The sequence below is a fragment of the Mirounga leonina genome, unplaced genomic scaffold (genome assembly GCF_011800145.1).
Source record: "Mirounga leonina isolate KUSES-001 unplaced genomic scaffold, KU_Mleo_1.0 Mir_94, whole genome shotgun sequence".
In the NCBI taxonomy this organism is placed as follows: Eukaryota; Metazoa; Chordata; class Mammalia; order Carnivora; family Phocidae; genus Mirounga; species Mirounga leonina.
The window spans coordinates 55,114,731-55,139,441 of NW_023270855.1; the positions used below are offsets into that span (position 1 = coordinate 55,114,731).

Consider the following 24,711-nt stretch of genomic DNA (forward strand, 5'->3'; position numbering starts at 1 on the left):
GCACCATGGTCTAGGAACTCAGGGATTGCTGCATCATGTGGCCCCAGTGCGCCTGCCTCAGTTTCCCTTTCTTGGCGGTGGCAGGGGTGGTGGCCCAGGCTGCTTTGCTGCAAGAGGGGCAGGGAGGAAGCTTGGCCAGGGCCAACCCAGCCATGTCCCTCCCAGCCCAGGGCTGCCTAGGGCTCCTTGATGTCCTGTGGGTACAGTCCATACCTGCGTCTCTGCCCTGATCTTTCTCCTAGAATCTCTGGGTTCTGCTTCTTGCCCTTCCTCAGGCTCCTCTTTGTGCGGAGACACCCTCCCTGTTCCCATTCACCTTTTCGTTCTCAGCCACATAATATTAAATCTGGGCAGAGGGCACAGCACATGCAAAGGCCCTGGGGCAGGAACAGTGAGGGCTGTGTGGCTGGAGCTGAGTGAGGGAGGGGAGGGCAGGGAGGAGACGGGGCAGGTCGTGCGGGGTCTAGGGGGTCAGGGGAGGACTTGGGCTTTTACCCCAGGGAGGGGGGAGCCCTGGAGGACTGTGGGCAGAGGAGGGCGGGACCTGACTCAGGCACCCTCTGGCTTCAGGGGGAGGACACATTGTGGGGGCGAGGGCAGGAGATGGCTGCATTGGTCCTGGTGGGCGATGATGGGGCTGGACCAGGTTGGGATGGAAGAAGGGGCAGGAAATGGGAGGAATCGGGCAGCGCTGAGAGCACTTATATTCTTCCCTGAGCCCTTGCAGGAGACCCCGCCCAGAGTCCTCCAGGGAGAGGGAGGGGCCTGCCTCCAGCATGGCCAGTTCCTCAGGGAGGAGAGGGTCCTGAGAGACCCCAGAACTTTTTCTCTTCCGTGCAGTGCATGACCCGCTCCTCCTCGAGTCTGCCCCCACCTCCCACCCCTGTTCCCTGTGGACCGTCCAGGCCCTGGCAGCCCCCAGCGCTGAGCCCTCCCCTCCTGCCGCAGGCTGGCGTGGCAGATTTGGAGGAGCCTGCGCCTGGATCAGCCCCATCCTGCCCAGACATTGAGAAGGTGTGGGCCCTGCGAGGCGGGGGCTCCGGGAGCGAGGGGGTAATTAGGGGCCACTCTGTTCTGAAGGCGGCTGCCCCTGGCTCTCTTGGGGTGTGGGGAGTGGGGGAGGCGGCTGTGGCTGGAGCAGGAGGTCACCTCTGTGCAGGTGGCCCCTCCCCATGCCTGCATTCTGGGGGAGGACACAGAGGTGGAGCAGGAGGTCCATGGTGCGCCTAGCAGCCCTGAGTGTGAGCCCCCCTGGGCTGCAGGCTTTCTGTGTGGCCTCAGTTTCCCCAGAGGCTCTCTGAGGGCCTGCCCAGCTGATCCAAGTGGTCTGGGCTAACGCCTCCTACTCAGATGTGCCCAGCAGCTGTGCGTCTGTGGGTGGGGCCAGCTGCTGCGGTCACCCTGGCCCCAGCCCCCCAGCCGGCTCGCGCTCTTTTCCTCATCTGGGGTTTCCACCTTCCTCTTGGGCCACTTTCACTCTTAAAGGGTCCATGGTGGGGGTACCGGCTGGGGATAAGGGGCCGTGCTCTATTGGCTTCTCTTTCCCACCTGCCCGGTCCCCGGCCGGTCATGTCTGAGTATGCACCTGGATTGCAGCTATGCGTTGCCAGTCTGCGTGTGTCCTTAGACGAGGGGGTCTGACTTGTGTCTCCGTATTTATTGTCTGGCTGATCCAAGTGTGGCGTGCTCCCTACACAGCCCGGCCCTGTGGCCTGACTGCGTGCACACGTCTGAGTCTGAGGTCCGTGCGTTCTGGTTACCTGTCTGTGCACTGTAGACCTCTGATCTGACTCCCGATTTCTATTCGCCTACAGCCCAGGGGTGTATGTGTGTTGTCTCCCTGACCACGACCTGTGTGTGTATCTGGTCGTGCCGTTTACCTATGGTCTCTGCATGGACCCATGTGTCTCTGATTCATCCGTGCCTGTGGTCTGACCGTGGACGTGGATTGTCTGCCCCGTGCTGACCATGTATGCGTGTCTTATTTGACCCTGTGTGTCCGGGGTCTGATTTTGGGCCTGTTGGTGGTCTCTGTGCAAGCTTTATTTGCCATCTCTGTTGCCCGGCTGTGCAGATACATCTGTGTCTGGTCTCCCTGTCTGTCCGTGGTCTGACTATGTGCAAGTTGAGCACCGCCCCCCTCCCCCCCAATCTGCAACCCTCACCCTCCCATCCTGGCTTCCCCACCCCCAACCCTGAGCCATGACCCGGCCGCCACCAGCCCAGCCTTCTCCTGGAACCTCTCTGGGGCTGGGCGAGGTGACCGCAGCTGGGTATTTTGGGAACCAGAATCACAGGGGCTGCCCCATCATTATGTGGCACCCATCCCTGTGGTCATGGCCTGGACCCGCCCGGGGCATGGCCTGGGGTGGGTGTGGGGCTGACCCGGCCGTGGAGGCCTCGTCTCTTCCCTGCCTCTCCCCGGCCCCCTGCCCTGGCTCTGGCCACAGCAGAGATTGGGGAGGGGCTTTGGCCCCTGTGATGAGGGGACTCTTCTACCCTAGAAGGGTTCAGATTCTTGTGGGAGAAACAGACTCTGAGTGATTAACATTAGCATGTAATTTGCAAACTGGGCTGAAGGCGTGGAGGATGATGGTCTTACTCATTTCTGAGGCTGTGGGATGTGGAATGGGGGGTGGGGGGGAGCTTCTGGAGGAAGTGACAGCTGAGCTGAGAGCCGTCACACAGTGGTGGGGGGACAGCAGTCCCGGCAGAAGGCCCAGCAGGGGCAAAGGCTGGTGGGCAGGACTGAGCTCAGGCAGTGTGGCGACACCTCCACGAGAGGAGGAAGCGAGATCAGCAGGAGCGGCTTCCTCTGGGGGCAGCGGGAGCCACGGAGGCATTAGAACAGGGCAGGGGGCAAGGCCAGGCAGGTGTGTTTGGGGAAGATCTCTCTGTGGGCTGAGCAGGGGCTGAGGCGAGGTGCAGAGACGTCCTTCCGGAGGTCCAGCCTGGGAGGGGAGCAACGGGTATTCAGAGGACCCCTGGAGCTGGTGCTCAGTCCTGGTTGGGCGCTCGGCGGGGGTCTGAGGTCCGGGCTCCATCAGAGCGGAGGCTTACCTGGGATCAGCAGTCAGCCAGGGGCTGGGGGCTGTACAAAATACCGTAGGCCTGGTGGCTTAGAGACAGTGGACATGTATCTCTCACAGTGCTGGAGGCTGGGAGTCCAAGGTCAAGGCGCCGGCAGAGCAGGGGTCTGGGGAGGGCCGCTTCCTGCTTCCCAGCCGGCCCTCCTCCTGCCCTGTGGGGTCTCTTTCATAGGCACCATTCCTGAGGGCTCCACCCTTGTGGCCGAGTCCCCTTCCAAAGGCCCTGCCTCCTGGACCTGTCACAAGGAGGGTGGCTTTCAGCACAGGGATGTGGGGGGACACAGGCCTTCAGCTGGGGCTCAGCACTTTCCTTCTGCCTCATCATTGCCCCGTGATCCCCCCATTGTCCTGCGACCCTTTCTCCCAACCCCATGACTCTCCTCCACCCCTCTGTGAGCCCCCCGCTGCCTCCTCCATGAAGGCCCCCAGATTGCCTCTCTCCCCTCTGACGGTGCCTCCGTTGTCTCTGCAGAAGCTGCCCCGTCTGACGCTCGGCGGCTCGGCTGGCTCGAGGCCTCTTTGTGAGGGACTGGGGGGGGGCCGTCCCCCTCCAGGGCGGAGGCCGGAGGCTGCAGGTAGCTGCCAAGCATGGCGCCTGCCTGGGGCCCCGGCGTGGCATCTGTGGTTGGTCCCATCGGCCTCCTCGTGGTCCTGCTGGTCGGAGGCTGCGCAGCAGAAGGTAAGAGTCTGTGCGGGACGTGTGGGTTTCCGAGTCCGTATTTACGTGTGTGTGAGTGCACATGTCCCCACCTCCTCCCTGGGGCCCCTGGTGTTGCCAGGCAGAGCCTCTGTGCTCCACGAAGGAGGCCGAGCGAAGTGCCTATTGGGCGCTGGTCCTGGGAGGCTCAGAGGCCAATAATAACGATGGTATTAAAAGCAGTAACAGTAATGATGGTGATGGTGATGGCTGTTTCCCCAGAGTCAGCTCCGTACCATGGCCATTGCTTAATCCAGACTTTGCCTGTTTCACCTCTCTCCAGCCTCCTAATGCTGAGCCGGCTGGTTCCATTACCTTCCATGTTTTCCAGTGAGAGAAACTGAGGCTCAGAGGGGGCAGGGACTTACTCGAAGTCCCTCCTTGAAGCTGCAGAGTTCACCTTCCCTTGCCACATGTAGAAGCACCAGGGCCCAGGTGGCAGATACACAAGCAACCAGACCTTCCCAGGTGGAGCCAGGAGAGGCTTCTTGCGAGAGAGGGCATTGGAGCTGGGGCTTTGTGGGTGTGTAGGAGTTTGCTGATGGAAAGAGCATTACTGGTGAAGGTGCTAGCCCACAGAAAGGTCTGGAGGTGAAGAAAGGGGTTGGTGTAGTTTGGGGGTGGGTAAGGCTTTGTTTCTGGCCATAACATGGAAAGGATGAGGCCTAGTTCTGGGCCCAGTACCAAGACTGAACCTATGACGGGCGGCCTAGAGGAGGTGTCACTCAGGTCCATGGGGACACACAGGGTCAGGCCAGCAGGAAAGAAACTGGGATCTCTTAGTTTGGGTTTAAATCCTGACTTGGCCATCAACCTGCTGTGTGGCCTTCGGCTAGTGACTCAACTTCTCTCAGCTGCCATTTCCACCTTGACTGAATGAGACTCATGACATATCCACACCCCAGCATTCCTGAGGCAAAGACACACAATGTTGCTTCCTGGCACATAGTAGGCCTACAGTCCCATGCTCCCATGAGGACAATAATTATGGCTGCTGGGCAAGAACACCAGAGACATGCACGCTTGCCTTAGGGATTCTTGTTTTTTCCCGTTTTCATGTTGTTTTTTAGTAGATGCCGAACACATTCAGATCAGCCACCACAGCCTGATGGGATGAATGCTGTTCTCATCGTTCCCATTGTACAGATGGAGAAACTGAGCCACAGCAAGGTTTCATGACAGCCAGGAAGTAGCCACACTGAGATTTGAACCCGGGCCACGTGGTGTGAGAGCCCAGGTTCCTGACCATCACAACCACACCGCCTTCCAGGCCTGTAGCCAGCCATGACTGGGCTGTGATCTGTCCAGTCACTTTGCCAGGCCTGTGCCTTCCTGGGCTCTGTTCCCCACAGTGGGAACAGCAAGCCGAAGGCGACAAGCATTTTAGCGTTTCATTCATTCATTTAATGCAGGGTCAGATTGTTCACTGGGGTGGGGCATCCTGGGCACTGTGGGGGGGTCAAGCAGGATCCTGATCCCACCCATTTCATGCCAGGAGCACCCCCAGTTGTGATGACCACAGACGTCTGCAGGCAACAATGCCTCACCACCCGAGGGTGAGAATTGCTGGTTTAACTTACACTGGTTGAATAAATAATATGTTTACTCCTTTGACATCTTGCTCCAGGCATAATTACCAGCCTTGGGGAAACTGAGGCTGCCAGACCCGAAGCCCATTGTGGTTGAGAGGGGCCACAGGATTTGGAGACTGCCTTGGCCTGGGTTTAAATCCCGGCTCTGTCATTTGACCACAGCGACTTGTGGTCTCATTCATTCAGTGCGTCTTTAATAAGCATCTACTTTGTGTTGGGCACTGGGTTAGCCACAGGGGACAAAACAAACATCCCACCCCTTTACGGAGCTCATAATCTAGTGAGGGAGAAGCACTAAGTGTGTCGGATGGTGGACATGCTGGGGATGTGGGTGTGAGGTGAGGGTTGGGGGCTGCATTTTAAAGGTGTGGGAGAACATCAGGGAAGGTTGCAGCGAGGTGGCATCTGAGCAGAGACCTAAAGAAGCTGAGAAGAACACCCTATGAGTATCTGGTGGGAACTCCCAAGCAGAGGGAACAGTATGTGCAAAGGCCCTGGGGCAGGACCTGGGCGTGTTGGAGGAACAGACAGGGGGCTCGTGTGGGTGAGGGGGAGAGAGGGAGGAGGAAAGGGTAGGGAGGGGCCGGAGCAGATCGTGCAGGGCCTTGGGGGCTTCAGAGAAGACTTGGGCTTTTGCCCCAGAGAGGTGGGAGCCCTGGAGGGGCAGTAGGCAGAGGAGGGTGGGACCGAGATTCGGGTACTCACCGGCGCTCTCTGGTGGTCGTTATGGGGAGCACAGCCCGGGGGTCGTGGGCCTGAGCTGCGGGACCAGGGCGCAGGTGACGCTGCTGGTCCAGGTGAGCAGGGAGAGAGGGTGGCCCAGGATATTAGCAGGTGACGCTGCTAGTCCAGGTGAGCAGGGAGAGAGGGTGGTCCAGGATATTAGCACCTGGTGTGCAGCTGGAGCAGGCCCAGTGGGTGCCCCCGCAGTGAGCCCAGGAATTACTATTGCTGTACCACTTTAGGTGCTGCCCTATACTCAAACCCAGGCCCGCCTCTCTGAGGCCGCGGCAGCTTGCCTCTGAAAGTGGATCTGTGTCACAGGAGCTCCGTCATCTGGGACCCACCATGCTTTGTGCGGCCAGCTTCGGGGGATGGCCCCGGCCCTCGGGGAGCCGTGGAGGGTGGGGGCCGTCAGGCCACAGAGAGCCCACGTGGGCAGCTGAAACCACCAGCCAGCGCCAAGAGGAGCGATTTCTGCTCTAGAAAGGGCCTCGGGTCCTGCGGTGCCTTCCCAGGATGCCGTGGGGCTGGCCCAGGCGGGGTTGGAGGGGACAGGCGGGTGGGTTTCCGGCGCTGGCGCTGGATTCTCCTCTGCGGAGTCTGGGGTGGAAAAACGGAATTCGGCCAGGGCTCCCCCAGCCTCCATGCCGGTAGCATCACCACCCTGAACTAAGACTGGGGACACCTGGGGTGCGCTCTCAGTGATGAGGACCCACAACCCTATTTATCGAATGTGCCCCTTCCTGGCATAGGTCGCCGGATCGGGCCCGGGGGGGATCGTAGCTCCCACCCGTCATGAGCTGGGTGACCCTGCACACGTCCCTCACCCTCCCTGACCCCTCGTTTTGCTTCTCTGTGTCCCAGGTGCAAGAACAGCGCTGAGTGCCACCTGGCCCAGGCCAGACGGGATGGTGGCTCCCCACAAGTGACTGCCATACCCCAGGGTGTCTTTCTTGGGTCGGGGGCCCCTTTGCCGAGAAGAGGAGGGGCGGGTTCGTCCAGAGGAGAGAACCCAAGCATCCACAGGGAATTTTCTAACGGGGGTGCGGGGAGCGGACAGAGCTCTTCCAGCCTGTCTGCGACCCCAGAGCCACCTGGAGATGGGCTGAGAAGACATCAGCCCTGCAGAGAGGGGGATCTCAGGAGCGAGTGGGCTGTTTCACTGGGTCCGGTGTTAGCTGGCTGTCAAGGGTCACCAGAGAGGTGTGGTGGGGGCCTGAGGACCCCGTGCCCACCCTGAATGGCACATAACCAGCTGTTTCGGCGCAGCACGATCAAGGCTGTGATGGGGGATGCCCAGGCAGTGGTGGGGACCGACCGAGGAGCTCCTAACCCAGCCTGTGGTAATCTGAGAAGGCTCCCCAGGGGAGGTGCTGGCCTAACTGAGGTGGAAGCTGCCAGATGAAGGGAGGAGGAAGGGACTCCAGCAGGAAGGAACCGCAGGGGCTCCCGCCGTGTCTCCTCTGCCGTGTCTCCTCCCCCGGATCTGCTCGGAGTGTGCTGGGGGTGTGTCCCAGCTCAGAGCCATAAACAGGCAGCTGGATGCCTCCTGGAGCTCACTTCTGCCCTTCCTTCCATGGGCTCCTGAGAGAGGATTTTCCCCAATGAGATTCCTGACCCGGCCACAGTGACTTTCCTCCATGACATCGGCTGGGGCATGCATGGCCCCAGTCGCCATTCCTGAGGCCTGGAGGAGGGGGCCGCCCAGGCAGGCAGAGCCAGGGAGGCGGGCCCAACCCAGGGCTCCGTGCACAGAGTAAAACATCCCCATCAGGCTCAAGGCCTAAGACACGTGCCTATGGAGAGAAAGACCCAGGGTCAAAGGCGGGTGCTGTCCCCCGGGGCCGTGTGGCCTTAAGCAAGCTTCTCCACCGTGAATCTGCACATGATTAACCTCCACAGCTTTGCAGGGGTGCACAGGAGTGGAATGAGGCCTCACATGCCTGCGCACAGTGGGTCTACTGATTTTAGAAGAGATGGACCACCAGTAATATCTCACAGGGTCAGACCGGTGGGAGCGGAACCTCGAGGAAGGGAGGTGAGGCCGCTCAGGCCACTGGGATGGGCTCCCCGTTTTGTTCAAAGAATGATTTGAAGAAATAATTTCCATTTACCTTTAAACAGTTGTAAATCTCACAAAGGTACCAAGTAGGAAGCCTCCCCCCCCCCCCCCCCCGTGTCCAGCCACCCGGTTTCTCTCCCGGGGCAGTCTTCACTTCTACACGTGCGCGTGCGTGCACTCTCCCCACCCCCCTGCCCCCCGGTTCTCTGCCCCCCTCTGATTTTTCTTTTCACGTGAACGGTAATATCCGCTATACTCTACCCCTCGCTCTTTTGCGTCTTACACTATCTAGATCTTGCTGTTCCTGCGCTAGTAGTTAGGAAAGCGCCCTCGTCCCCTTGTGCTGCCCAGCGTCCCACTCCAGGGCAGCCCCGAGGACATGCAGCCCGTCCCCTTTCGTTGGATAGCTAGGTTGTTTCCGGAAGGACCTCGCCAGCCCGCTGCAGCCCTTGAATCTGTCGGTAAAAAATCTCAGGAGTCGCTGACTTCACTTTAGGGGCCCCGTTGTAGCCTCACCGCAAGTGGAGATCCAGTATCGCTTTGGGCCGTCCAGCGGTCACCGTGAAAAGTCAGTAACGAGAGAGCAACGGGAATGTACTTCCACAGGAGTGCTACTAAAGTGCAAGGTGGAGGCCGTCGGGGGTTAAAGACCCTGTAGGCCCCACTCGAGACTCTCCGGGAAGGGCCAAGAATGTGGGCACGGGAGCCAGCCCGGTTCAAATCCCGGCTCAGCCACCGGACGGCTGGCTGTGTGTGTCCATGCAAAGGCTTTGCCTCTCTGTGCCTCAGTTTTCTTGTGTGTCGAATGGGGACCCTGGGGCCCTGTGCTCAGCGCCATCAGAGGGTCACATGTTACTGAGCTACACCGCTGAATACACTAGGTGCTTAGTAAGTGCTTGCTTTGATGGTTGTGAGCATCTTAAGCCTGGGGAAGCTGGATCAACCTTTCTGAGCTCCTGCCTCCGGCGCTGGCCCCTCAAGTCTGGACGCCTCCCATGGATTAAGAGGCTGGAGCCCTGGGTTCCAATGCGGCCTGTGACCTCAGATCCCTTGGTCACCCCCTGCTTCCCTGTTTGATGCCTCAGTTTCCCCACATGTCCCACCAGGGGATTATCTCCTTGCAAGTCTTTTCCAGGCCAAGGACGCTCCAGGGTTTGGCTGGGCACCCCACGGGGGGCTTCCAGGCACAAAATCTGAGGACCCCAGAGTCTTGGGGGAGGGCTCCCCTTCCACCATCCTCTGCGGCCCATGTGAGGTTGGAAGCACATGTGAGCGTGTGTGGCTGTGGTCTCGGGGCTGGGCGTGGGGAGGGAGGGTGTGTTTGCATGGGCCCGTGGGCTCCTGGCTTCATGCCTGGGCCCACCAGACCCCTCCTCTTCCTGCTCTATCTCCAGAGCCCCCCAGGTTCATCAAAGAACCCAAGGACCAGATCGGTGTGTCGGGGGGTGTGGCCTCCTTCGTGTGTCAGGCCACGGGCGACCCCAAGCCACGGGTGACCTGGAACAAGAAAGGCAAGAAGGTCAATTCCCAGCGCTTTGAGGTGAGTCAGGGGTGAGGGGAGACGGTCTGGGGCCAGCAGCCACTCCCCAGGTGGGGCCACAGCGGCTCAGCCACGCTCAGCCACAAACGTCACAGAAACATCTCCCGGCTATAACACGGGGGTGGGGGTGGGCAGGCCAGGCTGCCACCGTCTGTGGCCCGGTCAGCTCTCACCCCTTCCCTGCCATGCGCCCCACCTGCCTGTTCGGTGAGGGCCCGGCCAGGCTGGGTTGCTCTGCCGGCCGTGTGCCGTGTGGCCTCGAGCAAGGCCCCACCCTCTCTGTCCCATCTCGCACGTGGAGCCTTACACACAACTCCAGAACACGCACACGATCGGATGTACACGTTTCTACAGCCAACATGCCTTCACACGCCTGTCGCACCGACTTGCCTGTGCTTCTCACACACCCACGTACACACAGGCCCTCCTACCTGCACGGGCCTGGGCCCCGTTTCTGCCTGCAGTGCGTTTGCACAGGACGCCCACCCACGTGGACGGTACATCCCCAGCTCCTCTGCCGGCCACCCCGGGGACCTCAGCCTCACCCTGCTCTCTCTCCCCTGCCCGTGGCAGACAATCGAGTTTGACCAGAGTGCGGGGGCCGTGCTAAGGATCCAGCCACTCCGGACCCCCCGGGATGAGAACGTGTACGAGTGCGTGGCCCAGAACTCCGTCGGGGAGGTCACGGTGCATGCCAAGCTCACTGTCCTCCGAGGTACTGGGCTCCCTGGGGTGGGTGGGGGAGGAACCAGGCCCCGGGTTTTAGAATCATTGAAAATGTTGCTTTGGATTTCCTCTTTGGGGGACCTTTACACCAGTGCGGCCCAGAGCCTACCAGTAGGGATTTAGTGAGCCTTTGCAGGCAAGAGAGGCGTTAAGGGACTGGTGTCATCCCCATTTGTCATCTTTTTTTTTTTTTTTTAAGATTTTATTTACTTGACACAGAGAGAGAGAGAGAGAGCACAAGCAGGGGGAGCGGCAGGCAGAGGGAGAGGGAGAAGCAAGCTCCCTGCTGAGCAGGGAGCCCGATGTCGGACTCGATCCCAGAACCCCAGGATCATGACCTGAGCCAAAGGCAGACGCTTAACTGACTGAGCCACCCAGGTGCCCCCCATTTGTCATCTTAATCATTATAAGATTATTAATTAATCATTAATGATTACAAGAGCCTGATCCACCTCAAGCTGGTTCACGTAAGAAAGAAAATTCACTGATCCGTGTAATGAAAATGTCTGTGGAGATGCCAGCTTCAGGTTCAGCTAGATCCAGGAACTCATGCAGTGTTCCTAGGTCTCACCCTCTCTCTGCTTCTGGGTTTGTTTTCTTCCATAGTGACTGTGTCCTCAGTGGGATGACCCCCAGTAGCTCCAGGCTCACAGGCCCCCACCCCAAATATAGGACCAGATGATCCGGGACTACGGTTCCTTGCCCCGATTGGGTTAGGTAGCCATCCCTGAGCCGGTTACTGTGCCCAGAGGAACAAATACTCCCATTGGCAGAGTCCTCCCTGGAGTCAGGGATGTTATCAGCCCACACAGACAGGGTCAGCAAGGGGCGGTTCCCCCAAAGGGACAAAGGAGGAATAGATGTTGGACAGGTGCAAACAGCTGCCCACCACCTCCCGTGCATTCACACAGATCCTTCGGGAACACTGCTTTGCTGGGCTGTCGGCTAGCCTCGCTTGGGTGGGCTGGGGGCACCAGGAAATCACGTTCTCCTTGTAAAACAGCACCCTTCAGACAGCCTCGCCACAGACCCCCCCCGCCCCCCGCCAGCTGCTCCCTCCTGCCTGCTCTGTGGCAAGGGGGTGTTAGCCTCTGTAGCTGTGTGACCCTGGGCAAACTAATAAACCCCCCTGAGCCGTGGCCCTCACCTCCCGAGGGGGAATAATGAGGCGCACCTCGAGGAGTCACGTGATCCAGGTAGGTGGAGCATGTGCGGGAGAGGCCGGGACCCCGCCCAGGGACCAAGCGGTTGGCGGACTCCAGCTACCCAGCGTCATCGTTCGCACTCCGAGTTTAGTGGGACGGCTGCCACCAGCCCTTCTGTGGCGTCCAGGGTGGCATTCTTCAGCCTCTCCCAGGGCAGCAGAGCCGGGTGGGCGGCATGTTGGCCCCAGGGGGCACTTGGTCTTGGACCCTGGGTGCAACCTGAACGGGGTCCCTCCTGCACGGGGTCCCTCCCTCCGAGCGCTCTGTCCATTTGGCAAGAGGCCCCATAGTTTCCTCCACGCAGGTCCTGGAGCCTGTCCTGCTGGGGGAGGGAGGGGGGAAGGGGGGCAGGGAGCCCGCTCGGCCGGCCCGCCCCGCCCTGCCTCTTCCCAGCAGATATTCTTGCCCTGACCTTTCCCGGGCACAGACGGAACAGCCTGCCTCCCGCTGCCCCATGCCAGCCTCCATTGTAAGCGCTCAGAGAGTTAAAAGGACATGCTGTGAATCTATTAGCCGCCCAGTCGCTGGAGTCTGGGGAAAGATCCGTCTGTGCTCCCTGCCCCCCCTCTTTCCCCCCCCATCAAGGCCTCCTTGGCTTTGCTCTGTTCTCGTCCGCCTGGAGGACGTGGTGCTTGGGCTGGATGCCCAGCCGGGGCCTTTGACCCAGGAGCAAGCGCCTGTCCTCCCAGCGCCCCACCCCAGTTCGGGGCCCTGAGGCCCAGGGTTCTCCCGCCCGGCAGGGAAGGGTGAGGCTGTTGGGCCCAGCTCTCCCCATCTCCCTCCCCTGCCCTCTGATTGTGGACCCTGCTCACGCCTCCTGTGCTGTTGTTTTAATTAAACTCCGAGGAATCGGGCACAATGTGGTACGCAATGAACATCTTTGTTTAATTAGGAGCTCTCGGTACCGTCAGGTGGCCGCAGCCTCTGCCAGCCCCCGTGCCGCTGGCTGCCACCCACACGCACTGGCGGGGACCCCCGAGGGCCGCGCACATGTGTGAGCGCGCTTGGGGCGTGGATGCGTTCGCGGGTGAGCAGGTGCGCACCTGCCAGCCTGGAGCGCCAAGAAGGGAGGCCGGGTTTTTCCGCCTTAACCTCCAGTGACATCATGGGTGGCCAGTCAGAAGCACCTCTGCGCTTCAGGCCTCAGGCCCCAAGAAGACCCAACAGGCCTGACCCACCTTGCACAGGGTCCAGCCACCCCTCCTCAGACTCGAGTAGGTCCAGTCTGGGGGGTTGGGGGTGCCTCAGCGGGCCCCTCCCAGCTTCCTCTGGGCTTAACTGGGCCTGGGTATGAATCTCAGCCTGGCTGTGTCCTGGCTGTATGACGTGGAGCAGTTGTGTGTCTGTCCGGGCCTCAGTTTCCCCCTCTGGGAAATAGGTCCCGTCTTTGAGGAGAGCACAGGAACGTGCCTGCAGAGCGCCTGGTGCATAGTGTTCAGGGCTTGGGACCGGGGCCACTGGCCCTCCAAGCATCCCTGGACCGAGACTGCAGTTCTCTCGTTCCACTGGAGGAGTGGGATGGTGCTGCCCCTGCTTGCAGTCTCCCCTGCCCCATGTTGGCCTCCTGTCTCCCTCCCCTCCTCATGGTGTGCCTGGAGCCCCAGTCTCTCTTGCATGGTGGTCTCTCGCCCACCTCTTTCCCAGTCCCCCAGTCCCGGGCCTCAAAGCGCCCACCATGCCCACTGCCCCTTCTGGGCCTTTGTAAGCAAACACCTGTGTATCGTTTCTCTTCACATGGATAGCAACAGCATCTGTTCCAGAAGGCAGCAAGCTTTTTCTGTAAAACACCAGGGAGGAAATATTTTTGACTCTGCAGGCCAGTCTCTGTTGCAACGACTCAGCTCTGCTGTCAGAGCCGGAAAGCTGCTGTAGATGACATGGACACAGAGAGGTGTGGCCGTGTGCCAATAAAGCTTTATTAACAAACAAGCCAAGCCAAGGGCCAAGTTTGGCCTCGGGGCGGTAGTTTTTGATCCTTCTTCTATACCATCTTTCGCTTTGAACCCTGTCCACTTAGCAGTGTGTCTGGACTTTGTATCGCATCCCCTGGGTGGCCCAGTGTGTGGATGAGTCCCCCTTGACAGCTGGTTAGGTCGTTGCCAGCCTTTAGCTGCTCAGAGCCATTCTGCATTCCTCCTCTAGGGTACGGCACGTGGAAACCGTAGCTGCGGAGCGGAGGGTCAGGGGTCTCTGGCAGGTGGCCCCAGGGCATCCCTCCTCGTAGGGTTTGTACCCCCCCCCCCGCCGTGTTCCTGCCTGTTTGCCTTCAGTTTCACCAGCCCCCACACATGATCAGTTTTGTTGTCACTTGGCCATCAGGATCGGGGTGGGGACCACATGGGTTTGCCAGGGCTGCTGTAACCAAGTCCCAGCATCTGGGCGGCTTAAACGACATATTCTCTCCCAGTCCTGGGGGTGGGAAGTCTGAGATCGGGGTGTCGGCAGGGCCGGTTCCTCCAGGGGGCCTCTCTCCTGGACGTGCAGACGGCTGTCGTCTTCCCCTGTCCTCACATGCTTGTCCCTCTGCGCGTCTGTGTCCTGGTCTCCCCTCCTTCAAGAACACCAGTCAGATTGGATTAGGACCCACCCCGGTGACCTCATTTTAATGGAATCACCCCTTTAAAGACCTGATCTTCACATTCTGAGATCCTGGGGGTTCGGGCTTCAATATGAACTGGGGGGGGGAGTGGGGCTCCTTTTGGCCTGTAATGGGGCAAGTGGCTATTTAAATTCGCACTGAGGAGCCTGGTCCCTGGCCCTGGGGAATCCTTTGTCCGTTGCAGATGACAGGCCGGACTGGAGCTGGGGGTGTTCGGGGTCAGAGCAAAAGGCATCTGGAGTCCAGGTGCTGGAGAGGGAGAGTGGAGGCTGGGGAGCAGGTGGTACCCTTTGGGAGGCCCTTGAGCTGCCTCCCTTCCCTGGCGTGACGCCAGCTCAATTAGGCCACAGAGCCCGGTAAGGTTCTCAGGCAGGCAAGTGAAGGCCACCTGCCAGTTACATGGCCCACCTCATCGCCTCCGCCCACGGCCACGTTCCTGCCGGGCACTGGACGTCAGGGGCTGAGGGCCTCCAGGGAGAGGGGCGTTTTCTCCTCCCGGTGGCTCTCCCACCCCCTTGACCGCGGACGGAAGCTAGACCTTGGCCAGTGAATGGGGACACTGAGGCCTGGAGGTATGGTGACTCTCGTGGGTTAACAGCAACTGGAACTGAGCTTTTGAAACATTTATTGAGCACCTACTGTGTGCCAGGCCCTGCGTTGGGCAGTGGGGATGTGGGGGCGACAGAGGAACATCAAGATAGAGTTGGACACTCAGACAGTTGGACACTCAGACGAGTCCAGGAGGATGTGTGGCTCAGGTGTGTGAGCCAGCCTGAGGGGACGTGGATACGTAGACAGAGGCCAAGGGGCATGCAGGAGGGAGCTTGAGGTCTCTGAGGAACAAGGAGGTCTGTGTGGCTGGACAGAGAGTGTGAGGGTGGCTCGAAACGGGGCTGCCGAGGCTGGCGGAGCAGCGTGGGCGAGGATCCAGGGTCCCCCCAGAGGGTGGTGAGGACCACAGCGGAAGGGTGTGCAGCACGGGGGTGGTGGGCTTCAGTTTACATGTGTATGTGTTTATTTTTTAAAACGGGGGGAAGGGCAGAGGGAGAGAGAGAGAGAGAACCTCAAGCAGACTCCCTGCTGAGTGCAGAACCCCATGAGGGGCTCGATCCGACGACCCTGAGATCGTGACTTGAGCCAAAATCAAGAGGCAGACGCTTCACCGACTGAGCCACCCGGGCGCCTGAGTTTATGTTTTTAAAACTAGCTCTGGATGCTCTAAAGGACCCCCAGCGTCTTTCCCGATGGGCCGTGCTGACACTGGGGCTGGGTCATTCTTCGGGACGGGGGGGAGGGGGCGTCCCAGACATTATGGGGTGTTGAGCAACATCCCTGGTCCCCACCCCAGGTGTGACCATTAGAATCCCCCCCACCCAGACCTCCCCCGTTGTCCCCCCGGGGGCAGGGGGGCCCCGGGGGGGGAGCCCCCGGCCGGCCCCTTCCCCCCCCCCCCCCCGCCCCCGCACTACCTCCCATGGGAGTGATGCAAGCAGGAAGCAAGCCACAAAAGCTGCCCTGGGCAGGCAGCGTCTGGACCCGCCCCCTCCCCCCGCAACCCTGTAGGGTCATCCATGTGGCAACCAGGCCCCCGCCCTGTTCTTCCCCTGTCTCCACCCTCAGAGGACCAGCTGCCCCCCGGTTTCCCCAACATCGACATGGGCCCCCAGCTGAAGGTGGTGGAGCGGACACGGACAGCTACTATGCTCTGTGCTGCCAGTGGTAACCCCGACCCCGAGATCACCTGGTTCAAGGACTTCTTGCCTGTGGACCCCAGTGCCAGCAACGGGCGCATAAAGCAGCTGCGGTCAGGTGAGCACAGGTGGCCGGGAGGATGCGGGAGCCATGGAGGGCAGCGGGGGGAGGGCGGCATCTCCAGGGCCCAAGCCCTGGGGACTAATGGGAGACCGAAAGGCAGAGGGGATGTGTAGCCATGGGGAGGGCATTGGCGTGGGGAGAGTATCTTCAGAGCTGAGCCAGCAGGGATATAATGGGGCATGGACAGGCAGGGGCAGTGGGGAGCTATGGCAGATGGTAGGAGGGGAGTGTGTCCATATACTGGGGTTATAATGGACCCCGGTATGCACAGTGATGGGGAGCTAGAGAGATCACAGGGGCAGTGTCTCCAGTCCCCAAGCAGCGCCGTCCTAATGAGGCATAGATGTTGCAAGTGATGGAGAGCCACAGAGGTGGGGCATCTCAGCAGGGCCCCAGCAGTGGGGACACAATGCAGCTCAGACAGGCAGAGGTGGGGGGGGCCGTGGAGAGTGGCGAGGATGGCCATTTTCAGTGCCTAACCACTGGGTGTGTGGTGGGGCACAGACAGTCAAGGTAATGGGGAGGCATGGAAGGTGGCGGAGGGAGAGCATCTTCTCTGCTGAAGCCGTAGACCTGTCCAGTGAGGATATAATGGGGTCCAGACAGGCCAGAGTAGAGGGGAGATGTCTAAGGCAAAGGCAAGAGAGTATTTCCAGTGCTGATGCAGTGAGCGTTTACAGAGGAGGTAGGAGGCCCTAGACAGGTAAGGTAATGGGGAGCCATAGAGAGCTGCAGGGAGAGAGTGTCTCCAAGACCGAAGCACTAGGGACATGACGGGGCACAGATAGGCAGTCCAGCTTGTTTGTCCAGGCTCTGGCCGGGCCAGAGCACAAGGCCTTGGCCACCTTGGGATGGGTGGTTCCACGGTTGAGTCTCGGCCTAACACCCATGTGCCCCATCTGTGAGTCTGTCTGTCTGGGGGGGGGCTGTTGTGTTCTGTCACTTGTCCCACTGCTTCATGGCAAGTCCACATGTGCTTGTCTGGGCTCCCTGTGCCGGCTTGACCTGCTTCCCGCGTGAGGTCCAACGCAGGCCGTGCTGCCTGCATGTGGGTTCGCCTTCTCCCTCCCAGAGCAGAGCTTGTCCACGTGCATCTTGGCTGCACGCGCACCCACGTTACTGTCCCTCCCGGGCGCGTGCACACGTCTGAGGCCACGTCTGCAGTCCCCATGTGTGCAAACGTGGTAGGGATGTGCCCGCGTGTACTCCCGCGTGTTCTCGTCCACTGTTACACATGTTGGGACACACCACTTTGCTTTCTCTCCCCACTTCCTCTGAGGACCCTCCCCCCGCCCGCCCGCGAGCCAGCCCTGCCTGAAGGCTTCCCAGTTGTTCTTAATGCCCCCACTCACTGCCCGGTCCCATCCTCTGAGAGGTCTGTCTGCCCGTCCTTTGCTTTCCACTTCTCCCCAGCTCAGACCCAAGCTCTGAGAAGGGAAAGACGTTAAGCCCAGAGTTTCTTCCCTGGAGAGACCTGGACCTTGCCCCGGGGCGGGACGGGGGGTAGCCAGCCTTCCTCCTCCTATCCTGTTTGAGGATACTTGCAGCTTGGGGGGTTCAGCTGGGGGATGATGGCAGCCTGAGGATCCAGTTCCTTCCCTGCTGGCTTCTGCCCTCACGGGCCCCGATAGACAGGGCTGATGAAGAGCAGGGAGCCCAGGGCCCAGCCGCCTGGGCCCGTGTCCGCTGTGTCCTAGAGAAGGTCTTTTCCTCTGGGTCTCAGGACCATATAATGCACCTCCTCCCTGGCAGTGGTGTGAGGGGCTCGTGACGGAATGCCTGGCACAGACTAGGTGCTCAGCAAACGTGAGCTGCTTTATTGATCATAATCTGATTATTCTTCTGACCTCCCCTCCCTGCCCCGCCCCAGTGAGGATACAGGCTTTTGCATAACACCCATTAATGATCCTGTTCTCTTTTCTTGTCCCTCTGTTGTAAACGTTCAGAAACCTTTGGTAAGTCTCATTTGTTCACCACGTCAACAACTAACGTCCCCTCTTCGTTCCCCTCCCTGCCCGCCCCCTCCCCGCAGACTAACAGCCACTGTGACAGTAACGATGACCCACTCCACGTGGCATGTTTACTAACGACCCCCCTCCCCCACCAGCCACCCAGCCCTCCCCTGTCAGGCACCAGGGGGCTGCAGAGAGAGGAGCCCAAAAGGAAAAGAGGAAAAAACACAAGGCCACAAGGGGGCCAGTCAGACCCCAGAATGGGGGCTAAGGGGAAATTAGGGGAATCCTAGAGCTAGTGGAGTTTTGCACCTAACAGTCCCCCAGCCTTGACATTGCTGGAAAATGAGGAACTTGCAGAAGTTTGGGAGCTGGGTCTGAGAGGGAGAGAGGACTTTTCCAGCTGGGCTGGCACTGGGCACTGCCCTCTTTTACCAACATCCAGCCTAAATGCCCTGAAACCAACTGCAGGGCTAATTCTTACTAGAATGAGAATGACTGATGTTGGCCCATGAAAGTTCCTTCTCCTCTTGCTCGGGTTAAGCAGTAGAACCACCTTTAATACCCAAGAGACATATCCTCTCCCCTCAATATAGTGGCCTTGGGCTGTTTGGCCATCTTGGGAGGTCCCATTCTTTGGCCTCTGGATTCCCACCGACCTAGGTTCTGGTCGTCATTGCCACCTTAAGTGAATTCCCATTTCCTCCCGAGTAAAGAGGAGAAGGGGGCCTCGTCGGTTTGAGGATTTTGTAAGAGGTAATACAGAGGTCTGGGAGGCTGGAGAGCTGGGTTCAGAGCCCACCCCTGCCTCTGACTCATGGTGTGACAATTTGCCGGCCCCTCTGGGCATCCGTTTGCCCATCGGTTTGCCTTCACTGTGCGGAAGGAGCTGTGTTCTCTCACGCTGCCCTGGCCTTGGGGTTTCCGGGCTCCGCTTGTTCTTGGTGGGGTTATCAGCTGTCCGTCAGCAGAGAGAGAGGGGGCCGGATCTCTCCCAGGAAGATGAGCTGGGGGTATAAATCTCCAAGCCAGGACCGCCTTCTTTGTGTGTCCTGAGTTGTCCCCTGCCCCCAGCGCCCAGGTCAACGTGCAGATCGCCCTTTCCTCTTTTCCTTTTGGAGGTTAAGGAGGCGGGAGGGTCCTCCCTCCGCCCTCACTCCCCCTTGCTGCTCTCCCCTGTCCCCCTTACTTGGCCTGTCTGTAACGCCTTCCCTTTGCTTTATTAATGCCCAGCCCTGGGGCACTAACCCCTCTCCCCTGTCTCTAACAAGACTCCCAAGACCCTCCCCGCTCCCTGTCCCTTCCAAGAAGGAAAGAAGAAAGGGAGGTCCGTGACCTCCCTCCCTCAGCCCAAAAGGAAGGCAGCCAACAGGGCCAGGCCAGGCCACAGACCTCCCTGGGCCATAGGGACACCCCTAAGAACAGTCTAGAGGGGCTTCTGGACTCAGTCCCTCCTTCCCCAGGAGACTGCCGCCTCCTGTGGGAAGCCTTCCTGACTGACAAGCCCTCAGACCCTGTAGGGTCCCTAGGCTCAGGGCTGGCTCAGTCCCCCACCCCCTGGGGGCAGAGTGGACAGGCCTGGCTTCTGGCCCAGCCTGGCCTCCCTGGGGCCCCCCCGGCCCCCCAGGACTGCCTTCTGAAATTCACCTGACTCTCTCTGCTTCCCTTACAGAAAGCACTCCGATCCGAGGTAAGAGGCTCTTTCCTCACCCACCCGCCCACTCACGCTCTCTCTTGCTGCCCACCCAGCCCCCCAGACTCCATGGGGGGCTGCACCCAGGCCCCTTCCACATATTTCCCCCTTGCCACCCTGCCCAGTGTCTGTCCAGTCTCTGTGTCTATGTCGCTGTGTGTGGCTGGGGGGCCGAGCGTGGCCATGGCTGCCCCTCAGGCCATCTGGCCTCAGGGAAGGGGCTGTCTCCTCAGGAAAGAGCAGTGCCTCCCATGTCCCCCCAGCGCTCTGGGAAGCAGATTCTGATCACTGCTTTGCACACAGGCCTTGTGTTTCTCCAGCCTCATTCTTCCCGTCCTTTTGATCTGAGGGTCCTGCCCGAGGGAGCAGAGAGACAGACAGTCTCAAAGGCCAACTCCCCTAGTGCTGACTGGAATAGACTAGAATAGGCCTGGGTGGGAACCCTAGGGAAAAGTCGATGTCCTGGTCCTGGCTTTGCCACAGGATGCTGTGTGACCTAGAGCAGGCTCCCTGCCCTCTCTGGGCCTCCACAGTAATGCCTGCCTGCCTGCTATTCAGAGCCTTGAGGTTGGGGGAAAGTAGGAAGTGTGGGATATGGGGGAAGAACCTGCTTCTGTAGCCCACAAAGAAGCTAATCTGGGGTCCTAATTTGTGGGTCCATGTCATTTCCATGGGACAGCCATGAACAGCTGGGTAGAGGGGACTTCTTGGGAGCTTGGACTGGATTTTTGGACTCCTGGTGCCAGGAATTCTAATACCTGTGATTCAAACACACTTGGAGATATTCACTCATCTTTCATTCACTCATGGTCAACAAGCATGTGGCTCTAGGCCTGTGATTCAGACATACTTAGAGATGTTCACTCAGTTTTATTTAGTTATGAAAACGAAAACTTTGATCCAGGCCTTTGATTTCAAACATACTTGTGGAAACATTTGCCTCGTTTTTATTTACTCATGGGTGTTCAAGTATTTTTTGAGGTCTGTGATTTTAAATATACTTAAAGATGTTCACTCAGCTCCATTTACTTGTGAAAATGAGGATTTGTTCCAGACTTGTGGTTTCAGATATCCTTGGGGAAATGTTAGCGTCATTCTCATTTACTCATGGGCACTGCAGTGTTTCATCAAGGCCCGTGCTTTCATATATTCTTGAGAAGGTTCATTCATTTTCATATGTTCGTGGGAAGTAACATATTTGATCTGGGCTTGTGATTTCAAACATAGGGGAAATCAGCTCTATTTTCATATACTCATAGGCATTAAGACCTTTGATTTGGGCCTATGATTTTAAGGATACCTGAGGAAATTGGCCTTTTCTTTAAACTTTTATTCACTCATGACCAACAGATTCTTTGATCCTGGCTTGTTATTTTCAAACACACTTGTGGCACTTCAACCTCCATTTTATTTGTGGGTATTAGAGGTTTTCATTCAGATCTCTGATTTCAAACACTTGAAAAGTTTCCCCATTAACCCAAGAGTGCCGTGGACCTGGGTCCAGGACCGTAATTACAAACACACTTGAGGAAGTTTATTAATGATTACTCATCAGCACCAGGATCCTGAATCCAGGCCTGTGGTTTTAAAACAGGTGGGTGAATTCAGACTTGCGTAGATGACATTAGGGGCATCCATGGGGAAATTCAAGCTCCTCTTCAGTTAATCTCAGGTACAGGGGGCTTTTAATCCAAGTTTTCTATTTCAAACATACTTGGTGTATATATCAGTCTCAACATCCTTTACCTTAGCTAATGCGAGAGGTATCCCAGTCCTAAAATTTCAGTTAGTCTTAAAGAAAGACAACCTTGTCTCTGTTTATGGGCACTGCAGGCTTTGAGACCTGTCATTTCAAACACACTCGAGGAACCCAGACCCGTGTTCATTTACACATGGGCACTGGTTGAAACCAGCAGGGCAGCCACGAGCTTCCTGAACTTGCACATTCCTTGTGGTCGCCCCTGAGGCCCCAGGGTCTCACAGATGAACTGCTGTGGGTTATGAATGCCCTTTGCCTGGAGAGCATCACTCGGTGCTTTTGCAAACACCCCTCTATGGCACACGCCTCTCCGGCTCCGTAGTTAAAGCCGGCGGTCATTTCTGAAGCACCAGCCAGACATCCCCTGGGTTTCCCAGTGAGAATGGAGGCCTTTTGCAGGGGAAATGCAGTGTGTTTAGGCTTGGATTGGGGGGAGGGGAGACGAGCCAGGGAGCCCCCCCCAGCCCAGCCAGGGTTTCTAGACTAACTCATCTCTTTCGTCTGCCTCTCTCTGGCCCAGACAGAACAAGAGACAGGCGGAACGGGGCTCTGGGACAGCCCACGCAGCCCAGGCCCAGGCCCTCCCTGACTGGCCAGGCTTTCTCCCCTCTCCCCGCAGGGGCCCTGCAGATCGAGAGCAGTGAGGAGACGGACCAAGGCAAATATGAGTGCGTGGCTACCAACAGCGCCGGCGTGCGCTATTCCTCACCCGCTAACCTCTACGTGCGAGGTAGGGAACGCCGTATCCAGGTCGAAGGCAGGGACCCGTCCTGTCCTGTTCCCCCTTCCTCCTTGGGCTCACAGCCTCCGGGCTCCCCTGTTCCCTGCAGACCCGAGCAGGAGGGCCCCCCCCCACCCCCTGGTCACAGCAGGACCTCGGGTGAGGCGGCATCCCTCTCTGGACCTCAGTTTCTTTACCTCTAAAATGGGGGGTGCTTACACCCTCCACCCTCGTGCCTGTGACAGACACCCCATGGGCTGCAGGACTTGGTGGGGAGGCAGGAGGGAACGGGGCAGGGCCAAGGGGGTCAGTCTTGGGCCCACAGGGCTGGGGGAGCCTGCAGGCCTCTGCCCCGCCCCCCCCCCCCCCCCGCCCATCCGAGTCGGCTTCTGTGGTGTGTCGTGCCGTGCCCCCCCCCTTGCTGTGTGCTTGCTTTGCTTCTCCAGACTCCGTGGCCTCTCGTAGCTCCCCGCTTCACCCACCCCCAGCACCCTCAATCTGAGAGCTGGGGAGGGGTCTTTGAGGCCGACCCCCGCCGGCCCCTGCACCTTCGGCTGTCCCAGAGCCTGGTGCTCTTTGTCTCCTAGTCGCCCTCAGGAAAGGACACGTGTCGGCCCAAGCGAGGCCGGGGCCACAGCAGGCACGCAGGCCTGGGGCTTGGCACCCCGTCAGGCCGCGGCAGGCACGGCACGCCAGCGAGGCTTGTCGCTCTCATCATGCCCGGAAGCCCGGGTCCTTGCCCCAGTGCCCCCCCACCCCCACCCCCGAAGGCGGCCCTGGGGAGCGTCTACACCGACTTCCTTCTCGGTCCCTTGATGTCCCCTCAGAGGCGCCGGGGGCTCCCTTGTCCCCAGAGGCCAGGGTCAACCCCTCTTATCCCTGTGTTGGTTCTCTTCAGTTCTTCAGAAATTTTAATCTGCCTCCCCCTCCTCCATTTGCTCTCCTCCCTCTCCTGCCTCCCCGTGGCTGTGTCTGATCAAATTCGGGGTAGAAACAGCCTCTGCTGCCAGGAAACAGGGCCCCCTTCAAGCCCCAGGGCTGCCCTGATTGGCTCTGTATACTTGACTGCACCCACACTTCTCCGGGCCTCAGTTTCCCCCACGCGAGACACCAAGCCCCCACCGTTCTCCAGCTGGGCGGCGGGGCAGTTCCTTACTCCCCCACAGACCCTCCCCGCTTGGTCCCCACCAAGCACAGCCCCACCGGCCCCGAAGCAGCTCCTTGGTTCTGCACCTTGGGTTTGACATCCTGTCTGTGAGGAGGAGGCCGCGTGGAGGGAGGGAATGGGGACGTGGGTGCGAGGGTGGGCAGGGGGCACGCACCGATCCGCTGCCACGGCACCTCTGGTGAGTTATGGTGCGTCCATGACTCCGGCTGACTGGTCTTCGTCTAATCTGCTTATTTCTCTGCAAACATCTGGGATGGGGGTTTGTAAGTCTGGCAGGGTTCAAGGAGAGAGCGTGGACAGCAGGCATGGGGTGGGGGGGAGGCCTCTAGCAAGGGTGCCCTGAGGGAAGGGGACCCCCATGTCCTCAGCCCCCTGGAGGTGGGGTCCCCAGCATGAGCCTCTGATCTTTTGGGGGTCCAGCCTCCCAATCTTTGCCTGGGTCTCAGATGCTCCAGAAATGAATTAAAAAAAAAAAGAATCATGGAAGACAAATGTAATATGTCAAGAAAAGAAAAAAGGTCATTGCTGTTCTTTTTTATTTTTTAATTTTAATTTTTTTTTTTGGTTTAAAGAAAAAACAACAAACTATTGCAGCTTTTAGCCTTGGGAAGTCCTCTTTTTACTCTCTGTATCTCCCCTATTTTTTCTCTTCTCCCCATGTCATTGTGTTCTGCATCAAACCCCCTTTACATCCCTCAGAGCTTCGAGAAGGTTGGTGTGTTTTTTTCTTTTTTACTTTCTTTACCCACATTTTTACATTCTGAAAGTGACACGCACACACACGACACGCACACAGACACGCACACGCGCACACTCAGACACTCACACGGAAAATAAGAGCGAAAGATCTAATAAATAAATAAATGACGGAATACGAATAGTAAGCACAAAGCGAACAAAACAAAACAAAAAAAACCGCCAAGCGAGAGCAAAAACCCAGAAAGACACGAAAATTTCAGCCGCGCCCAGCCCGGCCTAGGGCCGGCCGCACACATGCGATGCTTGCATTGTGGTCGCCTCTATGCATCCGTTGGTAATGTTGTTGCTAAGTTTTTTGCACTCCTCGTCGTCATGGTAACTTGGGCCTGATGCATGCCGGGAGAATGTAAAAATTTCTCTGCATGCCACTCTTGTTGGTTTGGTTTGGTGAATTCCCAGCGCCTTCTGTTGGAGTGTTTCTCGTCTCCTGTTCTGTTTTTCTCCTTTGGTTTCCTTCGTATTTCTTTCTTTCTTTTATTTAATTATTATTACTAATTATTTTGGTTTTGTTTTGTTTTGGGGGGAAAAAACCGATCAGTTCGTTTTTTTTTCCCCCCTCTCATCCCCGTTCACCCTGGTCCCCTTCTACCCCAAAGCGTTTCGTCTTTGGT

The 24,711-nt window shown here is 58.5% G+C and overlaps 1 protein-coding gene across 10 annotated transcripts in view; it reads left to right on the forward strand.

Moving 5' to 3' along the window:
- PTPRS (protein tyrosine phosphatase receptor type S) overlaps positions 1-24,711 on the forward strand; it is a 98,618-nt gene that overhangs the window by 33,909 nt on the left and 39,998 nt on the right. For 5 of the 10 annotated variants that reach the window (XM_034998293.1, XM_034998292.1, XM_034998296.1 and 2 more), the window contains exons 2-8: positions 3,562-3,768; positions 9,558-9,703; positions 10,277-10,418; positions 15,854-16,042; positions 17,995-18,003; positions 19,673-19,690; positions 22,072-22,182. In XM_034998293.1, the coding sequence (XP_034854184.1) occupies positions 3,678-3,768; positions 9,558-9,703; positions 10,277-10,418; positions 15,854-16,042; positions 17,995-18,003; positions 19,673-19,690; positions 22,072-22,182 (706 nt within the window). In that variant the 5' untranslated portion in view covers positions 3,562-3,677. The remainder of the gene's footprint in view (positions 1-3,561; positions 3,769-9,557; positions 9,704-10,276; positions 10,419-15,853; positions 16,043-17,994; positions 18,004-19,672; positions 19,691-22,071; positions 22,183-24,711) is intronic. The other 5 variants (XM_034998295.1, XM_034998297.1, XM_034998299.1 and 2 more) reach the window with 2 other exon arrangements.